This window comes from Rhinolophus ferrumequinum, chromosome 25 (assembly GCF_004115265.2).
Source record: "Rhinolophus ferrumequinum isolate MPI-CBG mRhiFer1 chromosome 25, mRhiFer1_v1.p, whole genome shotgun sequence".
NCBI classification, from domain to species: domain Eukaryota; kingdom Metazoa; phylum Chordata; class Mammalia; order Chiroptera; family Rhinolophidae; genus Rhinolophus; species Rhinolophus ferrumequinum.
The window spans coordinates 18,588,236-18,605,758 of record NC_046308.1 but is presented as its reverse complement, the minus strand read 5'-3'; the positions used below and the strand labels follow the sequence as shown (position 1 = coordinate 18,605,758).

At 42.9% G+C, this 17,523-nt stretch overlaps 1 protein-coding gene across 2 annotated transcripts in view; it reads right to left on the bottom strand.

Moving 5' to 3' along the window:
- The window catches only part of KREMEN1 (kringle containing transmembrane protein 1), a 66,805-nt gene that overhangs the window by 36,953 nt on the left and 12,329 nt on the right, over positions 1-17,523 (bottom strand). For both annotated transcript variants that reach the window (XM_033097333.1, XM_033097332.1), the window contains exons 2-3: positions 11,176-11,338; positions 7,161-7,252 (exon numbers count right to left, since the gene is read on the bottom strand). In XM_033097333.1, coding sequence (XP_032953224.1) covers positions 7,161-7,252; positions 11,176-11,338 — 255 coding nt within the window. The remainder of the gene's footprint in view (positions 1-7,160; positions 7,253-11,175; positions 11,339-17,523) is intronic.

Sequence of the window (17,523 nt, the reverse complement as noted above, 5' to 3'; positions counted from 1 at the left end):
CCTTCCTGATATATCTCACTGTTGCCATCATAGCCCAGGCCCGTATCCTCTGGATTGAGAAATCTACACCTATCCTCTCCTCCCCAAACTTCCTTCCTCCGATCCATCCTGTAAATGGGCTCATCTTCCTATCCCAGGGCTTTCAGCATGTCATCTAATCAGCTCTGGCTTTCAAGGTCTGACCTGGGTCCTCTCTGTCCACTCCTCTACTTGGGCAGCTTGGCTCCCAACCCACACGCACAATAATCCTGTGCCTTTCCTCCAAGTCTGTCCAGCTGTTCCCTGACCTGGCGTGCTCTGCCCCATCCCGCCCCCTCAGCCTTCACCGTGATGATGCCTCCAATCTCCAGAACCCATCCTGAGGCCTCTCCTCTTCAGCACTCTACATCGTAATTCAATCTTATTTATATAACTGGTGGGCTGACCTCCTGTTTCTGCAACTCAGAGTCCCAGTTACATCATAAGATTGAGGGTGGAGACTATTTCTTATGTTTATGTATATTCCTTATACATAATATGTATATTCCAGTAAGTGCTGGTGTAAAGATTTTCAGTAAAATCACCCTTATTGATCTAAGTGATTTCCCCTTTTAAAGTTATTAGTATGCTTTACACAACTGTGCTTTAGAACATTTCGGAAATACAGTCTATATCTGTCGCTGAGGAAAATGTCTATTTGATTCAGAAAGTCTATATATTTTTAATGGAAAATTAAATAATATCCACTGCCCAAAACAAAGAATCATCGAGTCTATATGCCAGATCTGAAACCATAAAACTGCACTGTCAGAACCAATGCAGGCCTCTGAATGCAATGCCACATCAGGCCCCAGGGGAACGGCCACCACAGAGGCTGAGGCACGGGACAAAGCCCCACGGTCAGTCGGATAAAAAAGGAATGGACAGAAACAACACGCAGGTTAGGAATGCCGTTTAGGAATTAGATGCTAGCAACACTCCAGGGATAGTCTGTCCCTTAGGGGAAGCACAGGCCACCACAATACCTGATGGTACTTTCATGCCACCATGTGCTACGTCTTGGACTGAAGATCGTGTATGTTTTACTCATTTAATCTTCAAAATAACCCTGGAAGGCACAGATGAAGAAACCCAAGGCCTAGGGGAGCGTCATTTTGCAGTAAGCTATTAAACGAGTCATGATTCAAACTTAAGCTGGTGTGACTCTCAAGTCCGCATTCTTTCCACTAGCTTGTGTTTTCTCTCTATGGGGAGACACATGATTTCACATCATAAAGAGTATTTATGAGCACCTGTTATGGCCTCCGCTGTGCTAGGTGTTGTGGCTTGACGGAGGAAAGCCCCATGAGTTCCATCAGCACCCCTCCATAAATAACATACAATCCAAGTAAAATGAGGGTACCTGCTATGCAAATACAGCTTTAAAAGAAATTCTGGAATTCCGCTTTCTAACGTAAGCCTCTCGTTCACAGAAATTCCAGAGCCACCCTTGCTCCTATCTTTGAACAGCTTAGTCCAGTTGGGAAAACAAAACCACTCACATAAAGCAATAATAAACAACAGAAAACAGGATTCTGACAACGCCAGTTTGGGCAGTCTAAAGGGTTCAATTAAACAAAAACATTAAGTAACTGTAATGGAAAGACAGATGAGGTGGAAAATTGCACAATTTGTATTATTAATGTTCATTTTGATCTTGCTTTGGCTGTTGGCTAAAGTTTGAGTTTTTGTTTTAGCCGTAAAGTGTTAATGATGCACAGAGATGAGTCTTTCTCAAGGTGAACTTCCACCCATGCAATAAAGACACGGTGCTGGGAGAGACCCTGAGACCTGGACAAGGCTGCCTGATGCAGTGTTTTAGGCAAAGGGTCCAATCCTGGGGAGCCCCTTCCCAGCTGAGAACAGCTGGTCTGGGAACACCCGCGGAGACAGCCCAACGTTCTACAGAGCAGCTCTGCTGTGCAGCAAATGCTTCCTGGATACATTGCAGCCTGTTTTACTCCTGGGGCTTGGATTTCCCAAACCCAAAGAAGAAAAGAAAATGACTTAGAGCTAACAGCTTGAACTGCAGACCCTCTGTCGCCACTGAGTTAATCCTTTGGTTTCCACAATGTTAAAAAGGCAATCTTAATAATTCGGCATACCATCAGAATTTCAAACTCTAATTCCCAAACAATCCACAAAGAAAACTCTCAAGAATGACCTCAACAGTAGCCTGGATCCATCCCAGGGCCCCTGTTTTCACAGAAATAAAGGAAATGGGGTTATTCTCAAGTACTGGAAGGAATGTGCACTGGTCTTGCCATTAGGAGTCCTAGATTTATTAATAAACCCTATTTGGCTCTGAGTGTAATCATCAAATCACGTAACTAGTCTAGCCTCATTTTCTCATCTGAACAATGGTAGGGGGAGGGGTAGGTTTCTCATCTGAACAATGGTGGGAGGAGAGAAGTGGGCATACCACCTGCTCCACAGGATTGTTGAAAAAGTTAAATAAGATAAAGTGCTTTGTATATAGTAGGTACCCAGTAAGAGCTTAAATAAAAGCTACAACATACCAAAACTCAGTGCTGACACTAAAATGCAGAAAGTGCTGACAAACAAAACATTTTCTATAATTGAGGGAATGCCTTGACCACTACTGTTCAAGTGCCTTTGGCTTTTTACTCAAACGCTGCAGACAACTTTAAAAACTCTTATTAGTTGGAAGCTTTCATATCCTGCTTTTTAGGTTGCATTTTTGTAAAGAATAACAAACCTGTTTTAACAAGGTCAGGGTGTCATTGAATTAAAAGGAACCTGAGCCAGTGAGGTCACTCGCTGGCTAACAGTGAACAAAGGTCCCATACTGCAGAGGTGCTACCACTGGTGTCCTTAGGGAGGGTCTGTGTGAAGGAAACAATCCCGAGAGAACTTCTCATGGAGTAAGAGGGAGAAGAAACCCGGCCCTACATCCCTAACACAGAGGCTTAGGAAGCTTTGGAGAAAGGTCTCCTTCTGACACGCCACACCCTCCTCAGCCTCATTACTACCTTCCTGAGTCAAGTTCAAGCTCCGTACGCAGATCATAAGACCTGCCATGACCTGGCCCCATCTAATTCTTCTCAGACCTCATATCCTGCCTGCCTTATTAAAATTTCTGTCTCGGCACCAGTAACTTTGCTTGGGAACGTGTGTGTATGTGTGTGGACACACTCTGCCTCCATGTTAAAAAGGCAATCTTAATAATTCGGTGCTCCCTGCTTCCCGCAACTCTAACATCTAGAACCCGGCTACTAAAAAGTGTGCTCCTGCAGTTCCAGCATGCCAGGGGCTTAGTAGAAACGCAGTCTCAAGTCTGTCCCAGACCTACTGCATCAGAACCTTCATTTTAATAAGATCCCTGGTGATCGTGCTACAACTACATTTTTATAAGGAACCTTCAAGTTGGGAAAGCCCCACCCTGAGACCCCACTACGTCCTAAACCCTCTTGGACACTCTGACAAACAGCAGCCCCTGCCTCCCTCCCCTAGCAGATGCCTTTCTTTGGTGTGCCCAACCTTTCCCTCATCTCACTTGTTATAGAGTGTCTTGCATATGCCTGTTTATGTGTCCTTGGTTAGGGGCTCCCCACAGGCTGCAGACCATGTCACCCTTGTGTCTTGTATGTTGTACAAGGTCTGGCAGATGGTCGGAGGTTAAAAATGTCATTTGTCACAGATAATAACTTCTAAAGTCCTTGTGATTTTAAGCTTTAATAACTTACTTTAAAGAACTATCTTTAATATCTAACTTTAATTTTAATAACTAACTTAGATGAGTTTTAATAACTTTAAAGAATAACTAATAGTTTTAATAAGTTTAATAACTAAAACTGTAATCACTGACTTTAATAACTAACTCAGATACCTGTGAGCTACTTGTAAAAGGATTATAATTTAGGTTAATCATGTTATATATTTGAATCCAGATACTTCGATTGTTGTACGTATTTATGTTTTTTAATATTTAAAATATTATACAATTTATATTCTACAATGGAAACTTCCAAACATACACAGAAGTAGGAAAAAATAATGAGTCTATCACCCGACATCAACAAATGTCCACTTTTTTTTTATATCATTTCAATCACAAATATTTCAGTATGTGTCTAATTTCAAAAGACTTTGTTATACATAATAAAAGTGATTCTTTAATATAATGTAATAAATAGTCTGTATTCAAATTTCCCTGATTATTTCAAAGATGAATTTTTAGGTTAGATTTGTAGAAATCAAGTGATTGTTTTATAGCAAACAAAAATAGCTCTCGGAGCTGAGAGGGTAAATTTGTCATGCCTGTGGCCTCAGGCCCAAATCAGCTATGTGAAAAAAATTATATTAGTCTTCAATGCCATTTGCAGCTTCCTTCCCTGACTCACAACTAGATTATTTACTTTTAAAAACCATACAAGTGCTCGCTTCGGCAGCACATATACTAAAAACCATACAAAACTTTTATGAAGAACCTACAGGTAAAATAGAGCAAAGCAAAACCTATGCTGAGGTCTATATAAGCATGTTCCTGAAAAGCAATGAAATGAATGGAATTCGAATGGTGAGAATTATTTAACAAAAGAGAGATATGCAAAGAATGAATTTTTAAGCCAAATGATTTCCCCCTCAATAGCCAAACCAGCAGGACTTAGAGATTTAGAGGGTGGGAGCTAGAGGGATGGTAAACTTGATGATGTTGGAATTTGCTTTAAAAAATCTATATTTCTTCTCCCTGCACTAAGAACTTGGGGTTTCTGGAAAACATACTAGTAGAAATGGTTTGAAGGGCAAATCCAATTACCTTGGAGTTGTTCTTTTACAAGTAAGTTCTGATCCGTGCTACATAGGTCAAGAGCACAGTCCAAATTTCTCTTGGCCCCCTTTTTGAGTCATACTTCATTTATGCCTTCCTGCTTGTTTTAGCTCTTTACGCAACATGCCGAGGGGCAGAGATTCCGGTCTCCACACAATGGCCCACCATTCAACCAAATTCTGTTTTGTCCCTAAACATTCATTCCCCCTGGCTCCTGCTGGGTCTGTTATATTCAGATATGAACTTTTCAGGCATCTGATCATGTCACAGGCCTTTTCCTGTATGAGAAGTTCAATGCTAATCATGAATAGTGGGTTTCACACAGAGGTTTAGTATTATTCATGAAAATTATGACTCCACATCCAGAAATAGGACAAAACTGGCCTAAAATAGGCAGGCTATATCTTGGATGAGTCCACCAGGCAATTACCAAGGTTTCTTGCTGCAAATATCACGGGACATTTTCTCAGCTATGTTAATCAGACACACTAGCTGCACAGTGTTCTGTCAGACTCAAGGTCTGAGGCTCAGCTTGATGGGCAGCTCTGGGGCCCACAGGGTGAGCGGAAGGGTTTTTCAAAGAACCAAAGCTAGACACTCCCCCAAACTAGGTGCTCCCCAGTTCTCATTCCCAACTTCTGTAAGTCTCCCTACCCAGACCATTTCAAGGCCAGATTTAGAAGTTTGAGAGGGTTAAACAAGGAGCCATAAGAAAAAAAATTATATTTAATTTTCCTTTTTTGGAACAGCGAGGCACATCCAACAAATATTATGAATTAGAAGGGTACTAGATGGTTTGTACCATTTTGTTATAATTCTTTCTTCCGGAACTTAGTTTCAGTGACCACATGAGTCAGCTCCCACTGGCCCAAATTATGTTTTATAAATGCAAGTTGAGGATTATCTTTCCAAATAAAAGTGCCCAGATTTAAATCCCCTCTTTGCCATTCCTGAGAGAATGGCATAGGCTGGTACTAAAAGGCTACCTTTGTGTAGAACAAATGGACCGAGAAAAATCTGCTTTCCTCTCTCCCCCTGCCCCTTTCTTCTTTACATAACTAGAGCCAAATGAGATGTTTTTCATTTTAAAAATTTGATTAAGTAGACTGAGCAAAAGCCCTTTCTTCTGGTCTTTACTGTTTGCTCAATTCTAGGACTGAACCAAGACATACTCACGTTGGAAGGACCATGAAGCTAGGGCCTAACTGCCAGGTAGTGGAGACATTTGGAAGTTTAACTGATGAAAAGTGAGCACTGGGCCTGCGACACCAGTTTAGCGGCTGCCCCTTCCCCTTGAGGCATCAGAATTTAGGCTGTTGTAGTGGGCGTGAGTGAGAGGGTCCCAGGTCCCAAGCAAACCTCCCTATTATTCTACACACACAGCCTCCGACCTGAGGCGTGAGAAAGACAACAGGGCAAAGAGTAGGTTTAAATAACAAGGAAAAAAATAACCCAGGTAGAATTCTTATGAATGGGCTGTCCTTTTCTTCAGCTCTAGGAACTGAGAACCCCTGCTCCTTTGGCATACCGAAAAGGATTATTACAAACACTACATTAGTGAACTCCTTACAGTACCATGTTTAGTTTTGGTTTCTGTACTTTAAATCTTCCCATGATATTTTCTGCCTTGTTTTAAAGTATCTTTCTAAGATCCCATGCCACATTACACATCCCTTGAGGATCAGGGTATCTTTTTGCCTTTTGTACCTTGCATATAATAAACACTGAATATAGGAATGAACAAGTGAAACTGTTAGAAAACAGTCTTCATAGTAAAAGGCTGAAGAAACTGGTTTTTTGGTAGTAGAAAGGGACAAGTTGTAAGTTTTCATAAAAACAATAGAACATCTTTACGCTAATGTGAGAAAAGGACGATCACATTGGCTTTGGAGGGTGCCTGATTAGGTATTTACTGAATACCATTTTTCAGGGGACACAGTATGTCAAAGACAAATAATAAGTAGTGTCACAACTTAGCTTTATTGTCTATAAAGGGGTTCTTTATTCATTCTAAAAAAGTTCATTCCCAAAAGTACATGGTACCTTTTTTTTCCTGCCTTGCTACTGAGCTGGTGCCATGTCTATCCATGGAAGAATCAGCATGAAAACATTAAGTAGAAGTAGAGATTCTGGTTGGGTTTATCCATCAAGGAAATCGGGTCCTGAGGGAACCAGGCATTACCATTTCTGAAAAGCCTCAACAAGAGAAGTGAAAATCCTCAGCCCAGAATGGCTCCTCCTTTTACCTGCTCCCTGAAATCCACCTGCCTGAACTAGCTGCCCTGTGGCAGTGCCCCTCCACTCTGCACCCTTAGTGCTCAGTGTCCCGAAACTTGCATTAGAGCCTTACTCTGGCACGCAGGGATCTCGCAGTACTTCCAGTAGACACCGTCTTCATGCTCTGCCACGTAACACCAGGGGCTCACATCTCCATCGGGGTTTCTGTTGGGGAAAAGGACACACTAGTGACATTTCCGTTGTTTTAAGTCAACTGGCTCATTGCTTGTCAGTTTTACCAAAAGGGACTGCTTCCGCTTCTGTTATTTCTAATCATTAGTCTGCACCTCAATGCCACTGCTTATGAAGAAGAAATACTTGGTAGTATCTATCCACTCTGACGTATACTTTGGAGTTTGGGGGTGGGAAGGTAGGGGAGCAATGAGTGAGGTGGTGTATGTTTACACAAATTCACTACAGAGTGACCAAGACAATTGACCAGTTAACAGATCATGACAAACAGCATTGGCACCGTAAGTGTGAACACAGCAATTCCCATGGCTGAGAGAGCACAGCTGGCCTCGATACTGCTGATAATAACGTGAATGACGCAGTCAGGATGGCAATTTGGTGATTAGAGTCAAAGGCCCTTAAAAACAGGCAAACCCCTTTTATGTGGCAATTTGTCCTTTACTACTTTATACTAAGGCACTCTTTTCTTACAAAGACTTTCATCACAGCGTTTTTATAATTCAAAAAAGTTAGAAACAACAATTAAGGATTGGTTAAATAAATGTGATTGTCATATAAGGGAATGCTAGGCAGCTAGTAAAAATGTGGTGTAGAGACACATTTATGGGAAAGATATTCACAATGTCTTGTTAGGGTTTTTAAAAGGTAGTTCTAAACCATGATGGATGATACAATCCCATTATTTAAAAAGACATATTTAGGGAAGGAGACACACCAAACCCTTGAAAGTATTTATCTCTGGATGATGGGACTATCGGGCATTTTAACTTTTTTTTCTTTTCTGATTCTCTTTATTTTCTTATTTCTTCTACAATGAATACCGACTGTGTAATTTTTAAACAATAAAATAAAATTCACATAATATGGACTCCACTGATAAACTTTCACCAGGATCGGGCTGGCCAACTTACGTTTGATAGAAAGTCCTACCTCAAAATACTAACTTCTCAGAGAATTCTGAAGAAAACTATGCCAAAGAGTTTCAGTCAGAACATACAACCCTGTAACCCTGGAACCAACTTCTAATATAGCAATAATATTTTAAAAGATTTATTTCACATTTCTAAATGAGTGGCTTGGAATAAATGCCCTTTAAGGTCTTTTCAACTCGGAGATGCCATGATAATAATGGGCAACACCACTGAAACAGACCAAAAAAAAAAAAAAATGGCAGGGGTTACTGGACACACAGAATAGCCTCGTTCTCTCTTCACTGCTTACCAAGCTCCCTTTATTTAGACTCAGAATATTGGAAACCTGACACTCCAGTTAGGCCGGAAATGGGCACAAAAACCCAGCAGCCAGAGCTTTGGATCAACCCCTATCAGGCCTGAGAGGGATAAGCCTATTGTGTGGCCCAGAAGATAAGCCGCCCTAAAATACAAAGGATCCTTTTATTTTTTTGTGCCCAAAGGCAGGTGCCAGCGCCAATTCTGCTCTTCCCTGGTCTCTCGGCCTTCCCCTCTAATCCAGATACGTGGAGCCCAGAGACGTGTGTTCCCATCACTCGCCATCTCTCAGACATCTCAACTGTGATGGATCTGGAAACATCACACAAGACAAACATGGTGTCAGATGTCAGCTGAGAAATCAAAGTAGGAGAACTTGTACAAAGCCCTTCTTTAAACAGTATTTCACTGTCATTTTCCTCCCTCTATTCAGTGTTCAGCTTTGATGTAGTATTTGGTAAAGACCTTAGAAAACAACTGTTTATTATCAATGTCAAAACCACTCTGAAAAGCATCAGGATAGCTTAATAGAGAAGAAGCAAATTCATCTCTGACTTCACTGCAGTGCTAAAAACAAAAGGCCCAGACTCTCTGATGTGATAACAATCAACAATTTCAGCTTCCTTTTTCTGAAGTATAAACTGGTAGATCAGGTTTGATAGATTACATTCCATCAAATCAAAGCAGGAGAGGGCTGCAGCTGGCTAGAGCTAAGGAGGAAGATGGTTGTCCCCGGCTGTCACTGTTCTCTTAACGGATATTTACTAGTGCATTTCTGGGAGCCGATGGGGAGAACTGTGTGCTAATCTATAAGAAAAGATTTTTTTTCCATATAAATTTAATCTCATTGGAAATTTCAAATTTACCTTCAAGTCAGACCTTAAAACAGGAGCTCTTCTGAGAAGAGCTGCTTGATAGAAAGCAACAGAATAATAGAATAAACCAGTAGCCCATCACGAAGAGATACTTTCGAAGAACAATATAAGTAACTACATAAAAACGAAAAACAAACACTGGGTTCTCTTCCTAAACCCCCTTCCTAACCCAGCTATTCCTAAGAATAGAAAAACTAGGGGAAGGAAACCTGAAATGGAGTGGGGTTAAATTTTTAATTATGCAAAAAAAAATTTTAAAGAATATATATAGCTTTTAAAATAAAATGTGAAAGAATTACTTAATGAGCACATGTAACTTTAGCAATAAAACATAAAAAATAGCAAAATGAGAAGTAGCACATATAACAAATTGTTACCTCTGGGAAGGGGCGCTTGGTGAAAAGGATTTGGGGGGAGGGGAGAAGGTAAAATGGGGGACTTTATTTAAACAATATATGTCTGTAGTTTTTGAGGTTTTTTTTGATTTTTTTTTGGAAAAGCTTTTAATACTTTTATAGCAACAAACTAAAAAATAATACAACACAATTACGAGGGAATGGCCAGTTGGGACAAATTAGGGCAGAGGTGAAGGAAAGAGCTGACAGCACAGCGATAAAGGACTGCAGGCCTGATGACTTCAAGACGACCACAAGGGTTCTCAAGTGTTAGCAAAGGTATGTAGGGAGGGCAGAAGGTAAACAGTGTGGACTACGCAGTGAAGGCGTAAATATGTTGGCTCAGCTGGGTCAACAGTGCCATGGTTGAGATTCTAACATGCTGCAGGAACTGGGGACACCATGGGTGGCTCAAGTGAAACTCGGCAATCATTTTCCCCAGTCCCAATGGCTCAAGAGGCTCTCTGCATCTGTCCTAATAATAATTAAATTGAACGCATTGCTGAACCATGAGTCATGTTACCAGGATCTTGGGTATAAATAGCTAAAACAAAGCTATCACCGCAAGTGCTTAGAACTTCTGCTTTGGGCCTTATGGAATAGTGCTTCTTAAGTTGTGTTGGATCCTTGATACCTGAGAATCTGATCTAAGCCAAGGATCATCTCCCCAGAAAATCTCAAGGACACGTTTGAAGTATCATGGATCTCAGGTGAAGAGCGCCTGCTAGAGTCAGACAGCAGGTGAAGAGCCAAGAAACACCTTAGTCTACTGACAGGAAGGAAACAGCACAGATCTGATGGTGGCAGCTGCTCCCAGAGCAGGTTATCCTGGCCTGGCAGACAGTGGGATCATGCAGGGCAGCTTTTTTGTGCTCAAAAGCAGAAGGAGGTCTGGACCACTAATGGCGCTCTGCTTGACCACGACATCACAGCAGCTTAAGAAGCTTTGCTATAAATGTCTAACTATTACATTGTTTTGTATACCCGAAACTTAAAAAAAAAAAAAAGAAGAAAAATAAAAAAGAAGACTTTGCTGTCTGTGTATTGCCCACTGGCGGAAGGGCCAACTAAGAAAACCCTCCCCAAAAGACACCTAAGTGATCAGACAGGAAAGCAGAGCACTGAAAACCAGTATCAAAGCATATCACTGAAAAGAGTAGTAGACTGTGTGTGTGTGTGTGTGTGTGTGTGTGTGTGAAAGAGAGAGAGAGAGAGAGAGAGAGAGAGAGAGAGAGAGAGAGAGAAAGAGATTTTTAAAATAGTAACAAGAAAGGCCTTCTGAGTTGGCCTAAAGGAGACAAAGATGCTTTCCCTAGTTGTGAGCAAGGTTGGAAAGAATTAGAAGAGGAGACCAAAGATTTTTTTTTTTTTTTAAGTACGGTGCGGCCCCATCTTACCTGCAATAGTTATGCTCGCCCAGGCCCCCCTCCCCGTTGGGGTATTTCAGAGTGTTGTATGGATGCTGGAAAGTCTCGTTCCAGAACAGACATGGCTTCCCGCCTTGTAGTGCCGTCCAGTTCTGCGTTCCCCTATAATCTGCACCATTGGCTGTGAAACATTCTAGGAGAAAGAAAAGACAGAGCAAACTAATTTTCTGGCGACATCTATAGTCTCCTCCCTCTCTGGTTGATGTTTCATTTGTTTTGTTTGGACCCAGCTGGAAATGGATAGTGTCTTGCTAGACCCTGGGCACAGCGAAATTAACATGGCTAGGGCTGAGTAAATCTGAAACGAGGTACCCTCCAAACACTAGGCTAATCTTGGCACCAGCTTGTCCACACACACTAGAATATTTTCCCTTAAAGTATACAGATCCCAAAGAGGATACAAACAGGGAGCTGAAATGTATTGAAGCCCACCAAGTGAACCAGGAAACCCCCAAATCCGGGAACAGTTGGTAACAGCCCTCCACGAGGAATGCTGGGTGCTCGGAGGGGGTCACGGCTCTCGCCAGTGTCTCTGTGTGGTAACTAGAACCAGGTCACCAGCTGTAACTGAGCTCTCCCCTACAGTCTGAAAGGCTGAACTGACACTTGGATTTAATAAGACCATCGGATACAGCAACGCTTTGGAATCCCAATCACACAAGTCTGGGAATGACTCACATTCCCTGGTAATGAAGAACAGTCCTCCCCACGCTGTTTGAGATAGAGGTGCAACAAAACAGACAGTCAGCAGCGTGGAGGAAGGGCTGAGTTGGCGTTTTCTCTCACTTCTTTCTGAAATTCCTTCCCAACAAGACACACTGAATGTGGTCTCGGGTCCATTTTGTACAATGGCAAAATTCGTGCAGGTGCAACAGTGTGCTTCTAAAATCTGCTTCTCAGACTTTGGGGGGATGGGAAGTGAGGCTGATAGGATTTACCCCCACATATTGCATGCATTAAATTCACAGAAGTTCATGAGAAAGGCACAGTACAAAGAGCAATTTTTAAAAATTAGCTTAGTTGAAACTGACAGATAGAAGCACTTCAAACACTTCTTTAAGATGTATCACTAGGAACCTGACAATCTGGGAGAGTTACACTTACATTCTTAGCTTTATTTCTTTCCTTCTCCTGGCATGCGCTGACCTACGACTTCCGGGACGCAGGACTCCTGTTGCACTGCGTTTACCGACTCCAGCCTAAGCATGTGCAACATGAGCACATCTATATCCTGGAAGATAGCTCTTCTAATATTTAAAAAATCTATCCACAAACCATCTCTCTTCCTGTACCCTTCCCCCCCCCCCGCCACTATCTGGGTCCTGTGTTTTGTCTGAAATAGCACGGTTTTATAGACAGCCAAAAGAGCCTGGAATGCCAGGCTGCACAGAACACCCCAGTAATTTATCGTGTTTGGTGTGACATTCATATGGTATGATGTGCGACTTATCATGTACCACGACAACCGAACCCTCTACCGAGAGTGTGCATAAGTAAAAAAGTTCAACGGTAATTGAAGCAGGCAAGAAAGCAAGCCCTGGCTTGGTGTCCTGGACCTGCTGCTGACCAGCTGTGTGACCTTGGACGATTTGAATCACCATCATCACATCACTGCTGATGCTTACAGAGTGTTTTACCATGTACCAAGCTCTGTTTTTAGTGCTTTACAAATATCACCTCACCACCAAACCAGTGAGGAGGTCTCTTAATGCTGCCATCTTACAGGTGAGGCAACCGGGGCACTCAGCAGAAGCCCCTCGGCATTGCTTTTCCCACCCTCTCCCTCACTCCACCTCCCACTCATCAGCAAATCCTGTTGACTTTCTTCAAATACAAGGATATGCCCTGAAACCTTGTCTTCTCCATCTTGGGTGCTACCATGTTAGTCCCCTTTGCCGTCAGAGGACAATACAGCCTTCAGGTCTCACAGCTTCTACTTTTGTGCTTCTGCAATCCATCGTCCACACACAGTGCTCAAAGTTCACAGGGAGACCGGCGCACTGAGAACAAAACCCAAACCCTGCATCCTGGTCTGTAAAGCTTCCGTGATGTGGCCTTGGGCACCTCCTCCAGCCACACCCCAATCAGCCGCTAGTCACTTGCTGGGCTCCAGCCATACGGTGCTTTTTCATTCTGCAAACACACCACACTATTTCCTGCCCGAAATGTTCTTCCCCTAATACTTGCCATTGCACACTAAACATTACCTCCTCAGAAAACCCTTCCCCACTATCTCCACTATTTTTCTACCCTTCATTTGTTCGCTTCTTGGCACTTATTATCACCAGGATTATATATGATCTGCTAGAGAGAGAGAAAGAAAGAGGGTGAGTGAAACCCCCAGCTTCAACATACATCCAGAATCCAGCCACTTCTCACCACCCTTCAGCTACCAGCCTGGTCCAGGCCATCCTTCTTTCTAGCCCATTTTTTCCACTAACCACCTAACTGGTTGCCTCTCTACAGTTTTTCCTCCACCCAGCAGCTAGATGGTTCCATTAAAAGATAAGTCAGATTGCATTATTTCTCTGCTCAAAACCTTCCAGTGGCTTCCTCTCAGATGAGAACAAAAGCCAAAATCTCATCTATATAACCCTCAAAACCTCCCATGCCCTGGCCTTGCCCACCTCCTCCTCCTCTGCATTTCCCACCCACCCTTCCCCAGGCACTCGGCCTAGTCCAGTCACACGTGATGAGCTGCCTCACAGTTCCCCAGGGACTGTAAGGGTATGTATACCACAGCAGAGCTCTTATCCAACCCCAGAGTTAGAGAAGGACCTGGGAATCTGTATTTGTAAAAAGCTGCCCAGATGATTCTGTTAAGTAATCAGGTTTGGGAACCACTAAACTGGATGACTGTAAGAACATCAAGCCAATCTTTGGCAATTACTAGAATTTTAATTGCTATGTGTTATTACACTTTTTTCTCCCATGAAAAGCGGTTGAGGAGTGGCCCAGGAGCCAGAAATGCAGGCCTTAGCAATCAACAGCAACCTGGAGGCTGTTGGGTAAGTGTTGCCAGAGGCTGATGACTTGAGTTGTAACACAAAAGAACGTGACAGCCATCCACACAAGTGTCAGTCGTCCTAAACGGAAATGAGATGGCATCTGAGAGAGGGAATGGGAAAGTGCAGGCTTGTTTGCTTGTCTGTTTCTCCGACCCAATCTTGTTCTCAGCTATGGTAGGGAAACTGAGGCAGTATATCAGATTTTATGATTATTTTTGAACAGACTTGTCCAGTGTATGTCAATTGTGGAAAAATGCAACAAAAAACAAACTTGAGCATTCTAAAGCTCTGTGTGCATCTTGATTTCATCAGAACACTAGGGTGTGGTACTAGGTAATGAGGGCTCTGCCTCCCTTAGTTTCTACTGCTATGAAACTGACATAAGCTTTGGCCAGATTAGGCAAGGAGTGGCTTAAACCAATAAAAAATAAAATATCACAGGGCCAGCTGAATATTTATGCATTTGGTGAAAGAAAATAAGCAACGGCAATAGATCCAATGTCTAGGATATTATTAATTCATTCATTCAACAAACAGTTATCCAATATTTACTACGCGCCTCGCACTGTTCACAACACTGGGGCTACCGCATTCATCGAGCTTATGTGCTAACGGCAGACACGCGCATAATAACCTGATCAAAGTCAACATCAGATAGTGAGAAGGGCTACAAGGCAAACTGGAGGGAGGGGATGGAGATCGAATGGTGGGGGTTCTCTTTTGGATAGGATGGGGCAGGAAAGGCCTGGAGAGGAGGAGACGTTTGAGCAGAGACGTGGATGATGGGAGGAAGCGAACCAGGTAAACGATGTGGGAAGAGCATTAATGGTAGAGGGCACAGCAACTGCAAAACCCCTGCAAGCAGCACGTGCTTGGCAGGCTTGGGGAACTGTGAGGCAGCTCCTCACGTGTGACTGGACTAGGCCGAGTGCCTGGGGAAGGGTGGGTGGGAAATGCAGAGGAGGAGGAGGCGGGCAAGGCCAGGGCATGGGAGGTTTTGAGGGTTATATAGATGAGATTCTGACTTTTGTTCTCACGTGAGAGGAAGCCACTGGAAGGTTTTGAGCAGACAAGTGACACGATCTGACTTACCTTTTCATAGAACTGTCTAGCTGCTGGGTGGAAAAAGAACTGTAGAGAGGCAACCAGTTAGGTGGTTATTGGAGAAGATGGGCTGGAAAGAAGGACGGCCTGGACCAGGCTGGTCACTGAAGGGTGGTGAGAAGTCGCCGAATTCTTGATGTATCTTGAGGTTGGGGGTTTGGGTACAGGGTCTGAGAGAAAGAGTCAGCAGGGATTTGGGCCTGAGCAATGAGGTGAGTGGTGGCTTCATTAACTACAGTGGGAGGGCTCAGGAGGGGCAGTGTATGTTGGGGTGGAATCAGGGGTTTGCTTTTGGATCGGTTAAGTTTGAGAGACCTTTGAGAAAACTGAATGGAGATACAGAGTAAGCAGATAGTTAGATAAGCCTGGAGTTGAGGAACGAGGCGCAGGCTAGAGCTAGAAACTGGGTGGTAAACAGCACTTCGGTGCAGAAAGAACAGGATTACTGCGTATGGCGAGAGAAGACATCCGGGGCTGAGCCCTGGCGCCCTCCAACAATTCAGGCTTGGAAAGAGGAGGGCCTGGCAATGACGACTGAGAAAGTGCAGCCTAGGAGGTAAGAGAAAAACTAAGAAAGTGCATGGGTCTTGGAAGTTAAGGGAGAAGGTGTTTCGAGAAGGAAGGAATAATAAACTGTGAAAACTGAGAAACCTTTATTTCCTCTGTCTTCTCTGGCTAGATCCCAATTATTTCACAGAATTCATCTCTGTTTGACCCTACCTCTCCATAGAAAAACTCCAAATCTTTTGTTTTGGGGATTGAATGAAAATAGCGCTTAAGTTAAATATAAGCCTGACAGAAACTTAGTAATACAGCAGAAAACTTCCTTTGTAAAATCTTCCAAGACTGGCATCAAACCACTGAGAGAATTAATTCCATTTTTCCACGTTGGCAGTTCTTTATCTTTTCCCCGATCACCGAAGTTCTCCAAAGTATGGCAGATGGCATTTATTTTAAAAATTGGAGATGCTAGTTTTATTCAAAGCTTTAGGGTATACCAACCCTCTGTTGAGAATCTTGAGGAATGGTTTTGTGCAAACCGACTATTTTCTGTAGGACCTGCTACTGTCTGGAGGTCTTTCCCCTGCTAATAAGATCTGAGGGCAAAGACTATGTTGGGGTGAAAAAGCTCAATATTCATTCATGGCTAATAAAAGCTAGCGAGAGTTTTTCCTCATAAAACTATTATTGTTCATCATGCTTGGAATTGAAAAAGAACGATTGACCTGATCGCATATATATTCTATAGTATTTGTACCTCAAATACCATAGGATCTCACATACTCACATGCTGCATGTAAAATTATTTGAAGATTTCAATCAATGTAGAGGCATGGCCTGCAGAAGACCTAGAAATATTTCCAAGTATATTCACCACATTACAATTTGCAAAGTCAGTCTACCTAACGACTTAGTGGGCAATCGTGTAACAGTTTACAAATTGCACATACTAGAATAGAGGATTGCAGCTTGTACCTTGTAAAGAGACAATGGCTACAGAGCCACGAGAGGCTCGGACTCATACTAGTACGGCTGCCTGACTGCAGAGGTTAGCATCACCTCTCTGTCAGGATGGGAAAAGCACTCGGGGTCAGGAAAGAACACTGAGGAGCGAGAGCTCCGCTCTGACCTGGCTCTGACTTGGCCGCTCTAGGACGCTTTTGTGCACAGCACATGCTTTTTGCAACTCAAGTTTCTTTATCGTTTCGCTGAAATGAATGGGGTTGACTAGATCAGGAGTCCCAGTGATTTTAGGTACGTGCACAGATCTCTGGGAGAATCAGTTGAAAGAAAGGGACTTGCTCCCCAAACAAATATGATATACACAACATTGTACGATTTCAGAAGTGTTCATGGAGCCCCGGAAGCCCTTCTTTGCATCCCAAAGATCCATTAACTTTCAGTTAAAGACCCCCTGAACAAGTGATATCTACAGAATATACACACACACACGGAACTTTATAGAACTGAGTATTTAATTTCAAGGGTTATGAAGTAGTTTAAGTCACATACTTTTCTGTACGGAAACTTCCAGCAACAATGTGGTACACTACAGAAATCAGGTTAGGGACCGCAGTCAGACCTCAGCGTGGCAGACACTCAGCTAACCTCTCTGAGCCTCAGTTTCTTCACTTATAAAACGGGGGACTAGATTAACCACAGCTCAGGATGATTGGAAGAAATGGAGGATGTGCAAGTAAAATGC